At 47.3% G+C, this 12,500-nt stretch overlaps 1 protein-coding gene across 4 annotated transcripts in view; it reads left to right on the top strand.

The window, feature by feature from the left end:
- The window catches only part of fars2 (phenylalanyl-tRNA synthetase 2, mitochondrial), a 52,899-nt gene extending 42,073 nt beyond the window's left edge, over positions 1-10,826 (top strand). For 3 of the 4 annotated variants that reach the window (XM_062379190.1, XM_062379191.1, XM_062379192.1), the window contains one exon: positions 10,271-10,826. In XM_062379190.1, the coding sequence (XP_062235174.1) occupies positions 10,271-10,409 (139 nt within the window). In that variant the 3' untranslated portion in view covers positions 10,410-10,826. Of the gene's footprint in view, positions 1-218; positions 406-10,270 lie in introns of those variants that run through there. The other variant, XM_062379193.1, reaches the window with a different exon arrangement.
- The last annotated feature ends 1,674 nt before the right edge of the window (positions 10,827-12,500 follow it).

Below are 12,500 nucleotides of genomic sequence, written 5' to 3'. Positions count from 1 at the left end.
GATGAAGGCGGCAGGAGAGTGATGATTCAGAGGGAGGAAGAGGAGATAGAGAGAGCATCGGCACCTGTGAGGGAGAGAGGGAGAGAGAGAGAGAGAGAGGGAGAGAGAGATGGAGAGAGAGAGGGAGAGTGAGTTGTCATATTCCGGTGGTGTGGGTCGGAGTGTTGGTTTTTCAGCTGAATAATGGATGATTGTTTTCTGTTCCCACAACCAATCAGACGCAGCTGCATTTCAATCCAGGTTCGATCCCGGGCGCAGCATTAAGTGGTCGGTCCGTCTCCGTCACGTCAGCTCGCACCTGATCCAGTTCCAGCGTTAGTGCTGAGGTGCAACACGTCTTCATAACGTTTGTTCAGTTGAAGATTCAGCTCCTGATGAGCTTCATCTCTCAAACTGCTTCATAGAGGATTTATATATTTATATAGATATTAAGTATGAATGTGAAGAGATATTATTTTAAAGTGCTGCGATTTAAACATGAAAAACTTTAATTAAAATCTGAAACAACAGACTCATTTGTTTTTCGAGAGAAAATAATTTGACTTTTCTGCAGAAAGTTGAGCTTTTTCTTCCTCATACAAACAATTGTGTTTTTCATTTTCTATATAATTTCTTCACATATTTTTTTCTGTCTGTGTGAAACCTCTTTGATCAGGTTTACAAAATGAAAAGAAACAGAGCTTTTAGATTTTCTTCTGTCAGACGTGGTGATGAAGTTAGTGTGAACACAAACACACACACACAGACAGACACACACATACTCACACACACAGTGTGTCTCCCTCTTTTCTGAATAGAATCTAGATTTCACTTTGTCTTGTTTTTCTCTAAATGTCAACATCATCCCATTCACCTTTTCAAAATGTCACCTCCTCTCACTCCTCTTCCTCCTCTCCCTGCAGTGTTAGCCTATTAGCTTACTGCAGCACTTGCTCCCTGTGTGTGTGTGTGTGTGAGAGTGTGTGTCTGAGTGTGTGTCTGTGTGTGTGGGTGAGTGTGTGTGTGTAGTAATGTTTTATGAGAATAACAGAGCTGGTGTGACCAGATTTATATCAGCGAGCTCTCACCGGCTGCCACAGCCCGAGGGCTTCTGGGTAATCTGGATGTAATTGAGCATAGAGGTTACGGTGATACACACACACACACACACACACACACACACACACACACACACACATACACACTCATATATAAATATAGTTTTACACTCACTAAGATGATTAACACATCAGGGAGTTTAAACAATTTAATGAATCTACGTACACACACTGAAAGTACACAGTGTGTACATCACAAATAAACACAGTAAAACACAATAAACACACGAACAAAACAACATAAACATCAACAACAAAAAGTGGATTTTTATTTCACAGTTTTGTTGGTTAAGGTTTTGATTGACAGCCACGAGTCATTCATTGATTCCAGTTATTTCTAAATGCTAAGCTAACGTGCTAATGTAAACAAACAAACTAATATTCCCTATTAACGAGGTATAAACTTCCAATAATAAATAATCAATTAAAAGGAGATCTGTCATTCGCGTCCTCACCACCTTGCCTCCTCACCGCCTTGCCTCCTCACCACCTCAACTCCTCACCACCTCAACTCCTCACCACCTCGCCTCCTCACCACCTCGCCTCCTCATCACCTCGCCTCCTCACCACCTCGCCTCCTCACCACCTTGCGTGCTCCCGCCTCGCGTCCTCACCACCTCGCGTCCTCGACTCCTCACCACCTCTCCACCTCGCGTACTCACCACCTCGCCTCCTCACCACCTTGCCTCCTCACCACGTCACATCCTCACCACCTGGCGTCATCACCACCTGGCGTCATCACCACCTCGCCTCCTCACTACCTTGCATGCTCCCGCCTCGCGTCCTCACCACCTCGCCTCCTCACCACCTCGCCTCCTAGCCTCCTAGCCTCCTCACCACCTCGCCTCCTCACCACCTCGCCTCCTCACCATCTCGCCTCCTAGCCTCCTCACCACCTCGCCTCCTCACCACCTTGCATGCTCCCGCCTCGCGTCCTCACCACCTAGCCTCCTCACCACCTCGCCTCCTAGCCTCCTCACCACCTCGCCTCCTAGCCTCCTCACCACCTTGCCTCCTCACCACCTGACCAACTGTCCTTGCTGCAGCTGACGTGCATATGGCCGACAGAGAACACACACTGGTGTAGCAGTCGTGCCTGCGTCCGGCTGCCAGTTTCAGCACGCACAGACTTACACACAGACACACACAAACACACTTACACACAGACACACACACACACACACCTCCGTCTGTCCTGCCCTGGTGAATCATGCAGTCAGCAGCTTTGCTCAGGTCACTCTAGGTGGGGGAGGGAGGGGGGGGGGGGCTGCGTTTCGCTGCTGTCGCAGAAAAACCAGTCGCTGCAGTTTTTGTGTTTCACTGACGCGACGCTTTGAGTTTTTCATTGTCATGTTTCGTTGAGTGAGTTTCTGGAACTTTCTGTCCTTGAGACCTTTAACATCTGGAAGTGGAGTTTGACCTGAACGTCCTCGCTGTGTCTGTTGGTTTGTTTTGTGTATCCTGCTCTTAGTTCATGTGCTAACATGGAGGAGGCGGGGCTTCATTAGCAATACTGCATCCAGCCACCAGGGGGCACTTTAGGGATCCGTCATGTCGTCCATCTTTATTCACAGTCTGTGTTTCTAGAGCATCTTTGAGGAGCAACACAAGGTTTCTGCTCTGAGAAGGGTTCCGAATGAGAAGCTGCAGTAACGTGTCGATGAGAGTCAGTGGAAACGTGACAAACTCTCTCATACAAACACACAAACACAAACACAGACACACACACAGACACACACACTGCACGGTCGCTTACACAAATACAGAGGAGGACATGAAGGAAGAGATGTTGATGGATTTCTCCTGCTAATGAAAGTGTGTGTGCCTGTGTGTGTGTGTGTCTGTGTGTGTCTGTGTGTGCGACAGTGTGTGGGCTTTCTCCTCGTCTACAGACGGTAATTTGTCTCTCTGTTGTTTCACTTCTCTCCCAAATTGAATCCAAACTGATTTCAGGGAAAGTGAGGAAAGAAAGAAGAGGAGGAAAGTGAAGGACAAAAGAAAAGGAAGGAGAAACAGGAAACAGGCGTCTTTGTGCATCAACATCCTTTTCTACTTTGACCTCAGTGTGTGTGTGTGAGTGAGTATGTGTGTTTGTGTTAGTGCAAGGCGGTGTGTGTGTGTGTGTGTGAGAGAGAGAGATGAGGTTCGATCCAGTTAAATTGACTTTTTGTTCTCTGGGGATGAACAGGCGAGAGAGAGAGAGCGAGAGAGAGAGAGAGAGAGAGAGAGAGAGAATGACTCTTTATACTTTTGAAGACTTGAGGTTGAGACGTCACAATTTAATAGAAAACTAAAACAGAAAAAAGACTAATATATAATCATCAGTCGTAGAGATTTATGCCTGAAGATTATTTAAATAATCTGCTTCATTTATGTTCTCCATTCAAACAGAAAGACTCCTACCCCCCCCCGATGACACGCCCACGTCAGACGCTGCCTATAAACCAATCAAAGTCAAGTATAGGTAGACTCCGCCCACTTAGGTAATGACAAACGTTTGTCAGACAAACTTCTTTAGTCCATAAATTACAAAGTGAAAACAAGAAGTAGAAGATCATAGGAAACATGGAACAAACAGGAAGCGTCAGACTCACACACACACACACACACACACACACACACACACACACACACACACACAGACACGCACACAAACACACACACTGCACAAACCCCCACACACCAGAGTGTCCAGGCTGAGGTCGGTGACAAGGTCAATGTGAGCGATGAATTATACAGAGTGTGAAAAACCCCAGAGACGCAGTGAGTCTGAATTCTGACTCTGTCTCAGCACTTCACTGTTTCCTCTCACACACACAGACACACTCAGACACACTTAGACACACAGATACACACACACAGTCTCTCCTGCTGACGTCTTAGTGTCGATCAGTGGAGTCAAAGTTCAAACATCCAGGAAGGAAAGGAATGAAAACATTTTCAGTTCGGAAAAAAGCGTTTCTACTATTTTATTATGTTTCTATTGTTTGTTTTTTTGTTTGTTTTTGTTCTATTAAGGAAATAATCACCACCACCCGCTCTGACAGGAAACAACGTTTCACAACAAAGGAAAGACACACACACACACACACACACACACACACACTCAGTGACTGATACAGATTGCAAATATTGTTTTGGATGATTGACTCATCAAAGGGGATTGTGTGTGTGTGTGTGTCTGTGTGTGTGTGTGTGTGTGTGTGTGTGTGTGTGTGTGTGTGTGTGTGTGTGTGTGTGTGTGTGTGTGTGTGTGTGTGTGTGTGTGTGTGTGTGTGTGTGTGTGTGTGTGTGTGTGTGTGTGTGTGTGTGTGTGTGTGTGTGTGTGGGCAGCTGGTAATTGAAAAGCATTGAAGCATTCTCTGTTAATTGTCGTGCTGAGCGGCAGCGGCCTCGCCGGAGAAAATGCCATTGAATCCCAACATGTGAATCCCTGTTCGATTCCCACTCGTTCCTCTGTGGTCGCTCCGCTGGAGTCGGATGGAGACAAGACGTCAGATCAGAGAAAGAAAAGAGCAGAGAAGCAGGAGGGGGGGGGGGGTCAAGGAAACTGAAGTTGTTGTGTCAGAACGTTGAGATGAATTGACGTCAGTTTGAACTTTAAGATGAACCAACCACCTCCCACGTGACGTCTCAGGTTGTAGCTGCTGATTGGACGGGGACGAGGAGCGAGTGGATCTGATTGGTCCGTTTGTTCTGTTTGTTTCTTTTTATCTTCCTGGATGTTGGTTTGAATTCGAGAAGATGGATTTCTCCTCTGGTATTAAAACTCAGTGGAGGTGACGTCCTGTGTGCACGAGGCCGGTTATCACACACACACACACACACACACACACAGCAGGCTTGTGTTACCTGAGACATCATGTGAATGTGAATGAATCACACACTTTAGTGGTTATGGAAAGCACTCCTGCCTCCATTTTCCAGATAATGATCCTCTCTTCCTGCTTTCCCTCCATCTTAATACAATTAATTGACACACAAGCTCACTCAAGTGTCTTCCTGTTTGTGTCTCTACTCATATCGACACACAGACACACACACACACACACACACACACACACAACTCTGATAAGTGAAGTGGTTTGCAGTGGGGGGGGGGGGGGGACCGGGAGTTAAAACCACACATCGACATTTTCCTCAATCATGAGACGATTTCCGGTTCATCTCCTGATTCTGTTCAGTTCTGAGAATTAAAACCAAAAATACATTTATTACAAACCACAAAAAAACTCTTTCACGGGCGAACCGTGACATCATCAGTGGGCGTGTCCAAATAGACAGTGGGCGTGTCCCAATCGACGTATGTGTAGCAGTTACATTTTTTAAGAGATTAAATATTCACTCATGTGATCTCCTGAAGCACATTTTAAACTCTGAGTGTCGGTCACTTCCTGTTTCTCCAGTCGCACACTGAAGCCTCAGGTCGGAGGTGAACTGGGTCAGGCAGGTTCAGATAGAACAGAAGCTGTTGGGTCAGACTCAGCTGGTTCTGACTCTCAGATTCAGACCGTGTGTCCTGAAGCCTCCTCCTCCTCCAGCCCGAGGTGTCCCTCACTGTTCTCTGGTGGGTCTTCATGAGTTAACGCAGTTCGGGTCCAGTCAGACGTTCCTCCTGCTGGAAGCTCTCGTAGCCTGTGACCTTCATCGTGTAGTTTGAACTATGCAGTGAAACCATCCAACACCAGATGCTTCTCCGAACTGAAGAGCTGTGAGAGTCCATCTTGGTTTCTCAGAGAACAGTTCCTGGATCTTGTTGATGAAGATGAGACATGTTGAGAGGACACGAGACTTTCTCCTGGAGAAGTTGATGATGAAACGACGGAGGAGACGCTGCCTCTCTCGGGGGGGGGGGGGGGGGGGGGTGTAGTTTAAACAGTTAACACTGAGAGGGCAACGGAAAAAACACAAGACGCCTAAAACCAAACCTCTCAGAAGGTTCTCCTCCTGCTAAAGGTCAAGTGGAACGCTTAGCGAGCAATTAGTGGAGAGGAAATGCCAGAGAGGCCGTCGGCTAAACAGCCGGCTGAATTATTCACTAGCAGAACGGAAAGAGCCCATGTGCTCTGAGCAGCCAATCACTCGTCACTAATGTCAAGTGGATTTACATTAGTGAGAGCGAGGCATCATGGGTAATGAGACCGGCCCTCTGGCAATATCTGCTTTTCTTCTTCATGACTCTGAGCAAAGTTTGACTGATGCTGTCTGTCTGTGTCTGTGTTTGTGTGTGTGTGTGTGTGTCTGTGTGTGTCTGTCTGTGTGTCTGTGTGTGTGTGTGTGTGTTTGTCTGTCTGTCTGTCTGTGTGTGTGTGTGTGTGTGTCTGTGTGTCTGTGTGTCTGTGTGTGTTATTACCTCCTCTGACAGACAGCCTTCCATACAACACTGACAGTCCTATTAATAATTAACACCTCTCTCTCTCTCTCTCTCTCTCTCTCTCTCTCTCTCTCTCTCTCTCTCTCTCTCCCAGAGGGAGGGACACATCCTCTCCTCCTCTTCATCCCTTCATCCATTTATATATCACGCTGCTCTCTCTCTCTTTCCTTTAGTTTAAACTTCTTTGACCTTTTTTCTGGCAGAGACAGTTTAGTCTCTAGAGACTTAACAGGTCGCAGGGTCGTTTCCCCTAACCCCAGTCCATGTGTGTGTCTGTGTGTGTCTGTGTGTGTCTGTGTGTGTTGAGACTGTGGGAGAAAACATTGTGAACACCGGCTCAACCGGGACTTGAACCAGGAACCGCACCACTAAATCTAAATGTGTGTCCGTGGAGACAAACTGACGACACATGTGAACCCGTGCTCCTGAGCTCTGAGCCGCTGGGTTCAGACCCTCAGCCCCGACCAGGCCGCGACCTCTGACCTCTGACCTCGCTGTGGGAGTTGTCGTTTGTCTCTGCCGGCCCCGGATCGCGGACAGGATCCTGGTGGAGGATCCGGATCCAGAGCTCACTGGATCCAGAGCGGCTGTGAATCCTTCATGCAGATGTATTAATAGATCACAGGCTGCGCTCACCAGGCCGCCACCAGGACGGAGGGGGGGGCGAGCTGGTTCCCCCCTGCAGACTCAAAGGCCGGCTTCAGAAGGAAGTTTGCATATCGCCTCGCATTGGTTTGATATTTTTATTAATGCAAGAAACCCGACAGACGACGTCTTCAGACACTAATCCTGATGTTCAAAGTTATCTCGTCTTGAAGCAGCTGATGTTTGATGTGTGAAGACGCTCTGACGTCATCTCCAGTCGTTTCCTTCGGCTGCAGTTGAAAAACTTTTCAGTGATTCAAACGTTCCTCAGATCGAATCTCCCAGCAGCCGCCATGTTTCACCAACACTCAACAATAACAGAGAGGAGGGAAGACACCGTCCCAGCAGGAATAAACCAGTTTACAGTTCCTCTCTGTCCTGAGGCCTGAACCTGAGAGTGGAGCTCACACTGGAGATCTTCATCAAGCACTGACCAGGTTCTCGTCAGTCGCCTGAGACACAGACACGATGTGAGCATCTCACCACACAGACATCAGATAGTCAATCCCAACACGTTCTTCCATGTGACCTTTACATTGACGTAGAAGTGAAGTGATGGCTCCGGTGGAGGAAGTTGTGTTAATGTTCCTCTTTAAGGAGAACTTGTAGTTTTAACATCTCCACCTGCTATCTTCATCTTCTTCTTCAATGGACCAGAATGTGGGATCAGGTACGCAGACATGGAAGTTCCAGACCGGTGCAGAATCTCATTTCAGTACTAATGGAACCGTGGGAGATTCCTCACTTGGGACGGAGGGGTACCCAGAATGCCTTGGGAATCACCGGCCACTGGGAGAGAGACCCACAAATTTAGCATTTTCCCCATTTCTAAGAATTGAAATATCACGATAATGATTATAACCTCTTAGTTTAAGATCATTTCCATGTTTTATGGTCACTTTTTTAACAAAAATAAAGATTGTGCTAGCGTTAGCATGCTAGCGATCTTTTTTCTCGTATTGTTTCATCACATAATGACGTGTCAGGTTTTCTGTCTTCTCTGTCCACGATGACATCAGATGGAATATTGCTTTAAATATCTCTTCACAACATTTATATCTATGACCTGTTGACTCGTGTGCGTTTGTGCAGCGTTACCTTTTGCTTGTGTGCGTTTGTGTTGCTCCTCTCATCTTCCTGCCCTCTGGTTTTCCTCCCGTCCTCCGTCACCTCCACATGACCGTCCGTCCCAATTACGGAGGATCTAAGTGATGAGATTAACGAGGAAGGAGCCTCCGGATCACACACACACTCACACACACACACACACACACACACACACAGAGTTACTAGAATACTCTGGTGGAGGAGGTCGGATGGAGGGATAAAGAAAGGAGGAAGAGGAGGAACCTGTTTTACAGACGCAGACAGACCAATGAACTTAAATCCACTTCAACAACTGGAAGATTCATTTTAAGGAACAAGAAACAAGAAGTGTTGATGGTTAAACGGCAACAAAACGAGGGATGAGGAACAGAGAGGAGACATTTCCATCCTTCCTCCCTTCCTTCCTTCCTTCCTTCCTTCCTCACTCCTCGGGGTTCACACCATCACTCCTCCTGGCTTTCAAGGGCGTTGGCAGCCGCTGGAGTTTCCTCTCGTTTTCCCCTCTTTCTGTCCATCGATCTCTCCCTCCCTCCCTCTCTCACCTACTTCCTCTCTGAATGAAACCCAACACTCCTCTTTCAAGCTTGTCCATCCTCCTCCACTCATCTGCCTCCCTGTCTCTCTCTCACTGTGTTTCCCAGTCTCTCGCCCCCTCCTCTCTCCCTCTGAATGAAACATTACAGTCGTCTGTGAAGCTCCGTCCCTTTATCTCTCCGTCTCTTCCTCCATCCCACCATCTGCTGGAGTCTCACATCAAATCCATCAGGACTTTTATTTTCTTTCCTTCTTGGCGGCTGTGAGGCCGGCGGCCATGTTGTCTGTCCTCCGCTGACCCCGGGAAGCTTCCTGTCTTCTTCTCAGTCCTGTGGATGACCTGAAGGAACATTTCCTGACAAACACCAGAAGCTGCCGACAGAATGTTCGAGTCGTGACTGATGAGAACCGGTCGGAAGAAAACAGGCGTCTGGTCTTCAGTTACAAAAACTCCAGAATAAAACACCACCCTGAGTTTCAAACTAAAACGAGACCAGCAGCAACAGTGATGAGCCTTCAAACTAAAATGAAGTCACAAAGTTGAAAACACAAAAAGTGTTTCCACTCGAAAATAAGACAATCGGTTCCACGTGGCACAAATACATTCTCCTTCACACACACACAGACACAAACTCACACACAAGTGTGTGTGTGTGTGTGTGTGTGTGTGTGTGTGTGTGTGTGTGTGTGTGTGTGTGTGTGTGTGTGTGTGTGTGTGTGTGTGTGTGTGTGTGTGTGTGTGTGTGTGTGTGTGTGTGTGTGTGTGTGTTACAGGTGTCAATGTATCGACCCCTCGCTCCACCTTCCCCCTCCCCTGCTCTGTAGGCTGGATAATGGAGACATCTATTATTCAACAATGGCTCAGTCTATCACATGAAATACCATTCACTCAGAGTGTGTGTGTGTGTGTGTGTGTGTACACAGATATGATGTGTAATTGTGTCTCTTCATTTGTTCTCTCTCTCTCTCTCTCTGACATTTCCACCAAATGTTCTGAAGCTCTATTATTTACAAGCTGCTGATAGAGAGAGAGACATAGAGAATGAATGGAGAGAGAGAGAGTTGTGTTGTATTTAGTTATTGTGTCTGTGTTGTGTTGTCCTGAAGGTGAAAGACGAGTGCACAGACCTGTTCAGTATCTTAACTCATCCATGGAAACACTTTGTAAAGTTGCTGCTGCATTTTCCTCTGATCATCGATTATCTGATAATCCTGAAACCAGGGGCTGCTGTGATTGGTCAACCGCTTCCAACATCAGGGGCGTGTCATGTGTTTGCCAGATGTGCATTTACCTGATGTACATCCAGCTGTTTGTACACGACTCATTACAATGTCATGTGACATCACCATCATAAAGAAGTGTAGTGAAGACCAAATGTTTCAGGGGGAGGAGCTTCACCGCTGACTTTTAACTTTTAAGAACTTTTTCATTCATAAAAAACTGAAGAAACATCGCATGTCTCCTTTAAACCTGCTGACACATTCTCTCTCTCTCTCTCTCTCTCTCTCTCAGGACCGGTAGGCGGAGTCAGTGTTACCGCATCATTTACCGCCACATGGAGCGAACTCTGACGCAGCACGAGGTTCGACTCGTCCACGAGCAAATCGAACGAGCGGCTGAGACGGAGCTGGGAGCGCAGGGCAGATACTGACACACACACACACACAGACACACACACACACACACACACACACACACACACACACACACACACCAGTTCATGTGTTCTTTCCTCTTCAGGCTGAAACATCCAAACTTTAGGGTTGAACATGAACCCAACGTGTGCTGAGTCATCTCTGGTGTTGGAGCTGGATTCTGACGAGTCACTGATCAGGAAAAATGAACCAAACTATGAAAATCTAAAACGTTTTCTAAACTTTCAGCCTGAAGTCGTGAAGAGAGGAAACACTGAGCGCTCATCAGATCATGAACAGGGACTCGGGGTCAAAGGTCACACACAGATGATCGTAGAACTAACTTTGAGTTTTTCTTCATTATTTTTCATCTGTGTCTCTAAATGAAGCTGTTGTTTGAATCTTCATATTAAAACATGAAATCTATTTGGTCACATGGTTCCTCCAGCGTCTTATTATTTACACCGACGGCCTCAGATGAACCGGACGCAGGTCACATGACGTGTGACAGCAGACGAGGGGGGTGACTAACGAAAGAAAGAAAGAGGAGACGTTAACTCTGCGATCAGAAACACGATTATCTGAAGTGATCGGGTCGCAGACGACAGCAGGTCCCCCCCCCTCCCCCCTCCCCCCCACGTCACACATGGCGGCAAAGTGACGCTCTGTCAGCGGCTGCGAGCCAGAGTCGCTCCCGTCAGCCATGCCATGAATTCACACACACACATCCAGCTCATTAGGAAATACACACATTCACACACAGCATAACAACCAGACAGCACTCTGTCAGTGTGGTGAGACGATACGCTGGCTTAGGACTCTACAATCATACACTGGCACACTGGAGCCACACACACACACACACACACACACACACACAGAGGGAGATGACACTCTGCCAGTCATGCAGCAGGAGGCTGTCTGCCTTCGATGGCTCGTCACTCTGGTCGAGTTAAAACTGAGCTCTGACAGTTTCAGGCCATGGTTACAGTCTGGATACACACACACACACACACACACACACACGCACTGTGAGTACACACTTGAGTTTTTCATACTATTTAAATGCTTCAGAAAACATATCAGAGACACGATGGAAAACCTCCAGTCAGGTTTCCCTGTTTAGCTGTTTTCACACATGAACTCTGTAAAACAGACATTTCCTGTAGTTAGTGTTTGTGAAGCAGCAGCAGCAGGTTGTCGGTCCGACTCCTACACACAGGAACATGTGGGAACAACCAGGCGAGGGGCGGAGCCTGTAGAGCAGCAGGAGGCGGAGCCCGTAGAGCAGTGCTGTATCTGCTGTATAAAGATCAGTGTTGTTGTTTACAGCTCATCCACACCGGGTCGGCCCTCATCACCAGAAGATCTGGAATCTCCTTGTGTTTCCAAGTGGACGTCTTCGTCTTCTACGTGTCCAGCTCCTCTTCTTCATCCTGAGATGTTTGTGTTCTTCAGGTTTCACGTCACGTGTTAGAAACCTCATCAACACGTCCACTCGCTCACTGGGAAGCTTCCACAAATTTAGGGTTTAGGGGTTTCCTGACCAGGAGGCTGCAGGAGAAGATCCAGAAAATGTCCAGAGACACAGAGTCAGACATTTGCTCTCACATCCAGAACACGTCAGGAACACGCCAGGAACACGTCAGGATCATTTCCTGACTTTTTATTCAGAGCTTCTCACGTGTCACTGGGACAAAGTGGTAGAAGACTTTAAAAGCAGCTTCTCTCTCTCAGTCTCATTCACACTTGTTCTCTTGTTCTTGTCCTCTCTCACTCTCGGGTCGAGGTCCTGGGGGGTTTATCCGTCAGTGAGTCTGCTGAGATCTGATTGGATCCTGCACACAGACACACTGACCTCTGTGATCAACAGACTTTATCCACTGACTGTGTCCAGATTGGTTCTCACTAACAGAGCGATGATAAGAACAGACACGGAGCTGAAGGTCGTTTGAAGGATGTTTCTGCCAACATGGAATCATCTCAAATCATCTGTAGTTGAGTCGTGTTCATTCATTCCTTTTTCAAACCTGCAGAGATCTGTCATTTGAATGGAGGTGTTTCATTTGGTCGCCTGTCGGTGGCCTCACATGTTATTTGTGCAGCGG

The sequence above is a fragment of the Platichthys flesus genome, chromosome 21 (genome assembly GCF_949316205.1).
Source record: "Platichthys flesus chromosome 21, fPlaFle2.1, whole genome shotgun sequence".
Classification (NCBI taxonomy): domain Eukaryota; kingdom Metazoa; phylum Chordata; class Actinopteri; order Pleuronectiformes; family Pleuronectidae; genus Platichthys; species Platichthys flesus.
Note: the sequence above shows the minus strand (reverse complement) of the source record. Positions and strands in the feature narration are given on the sequence as shown.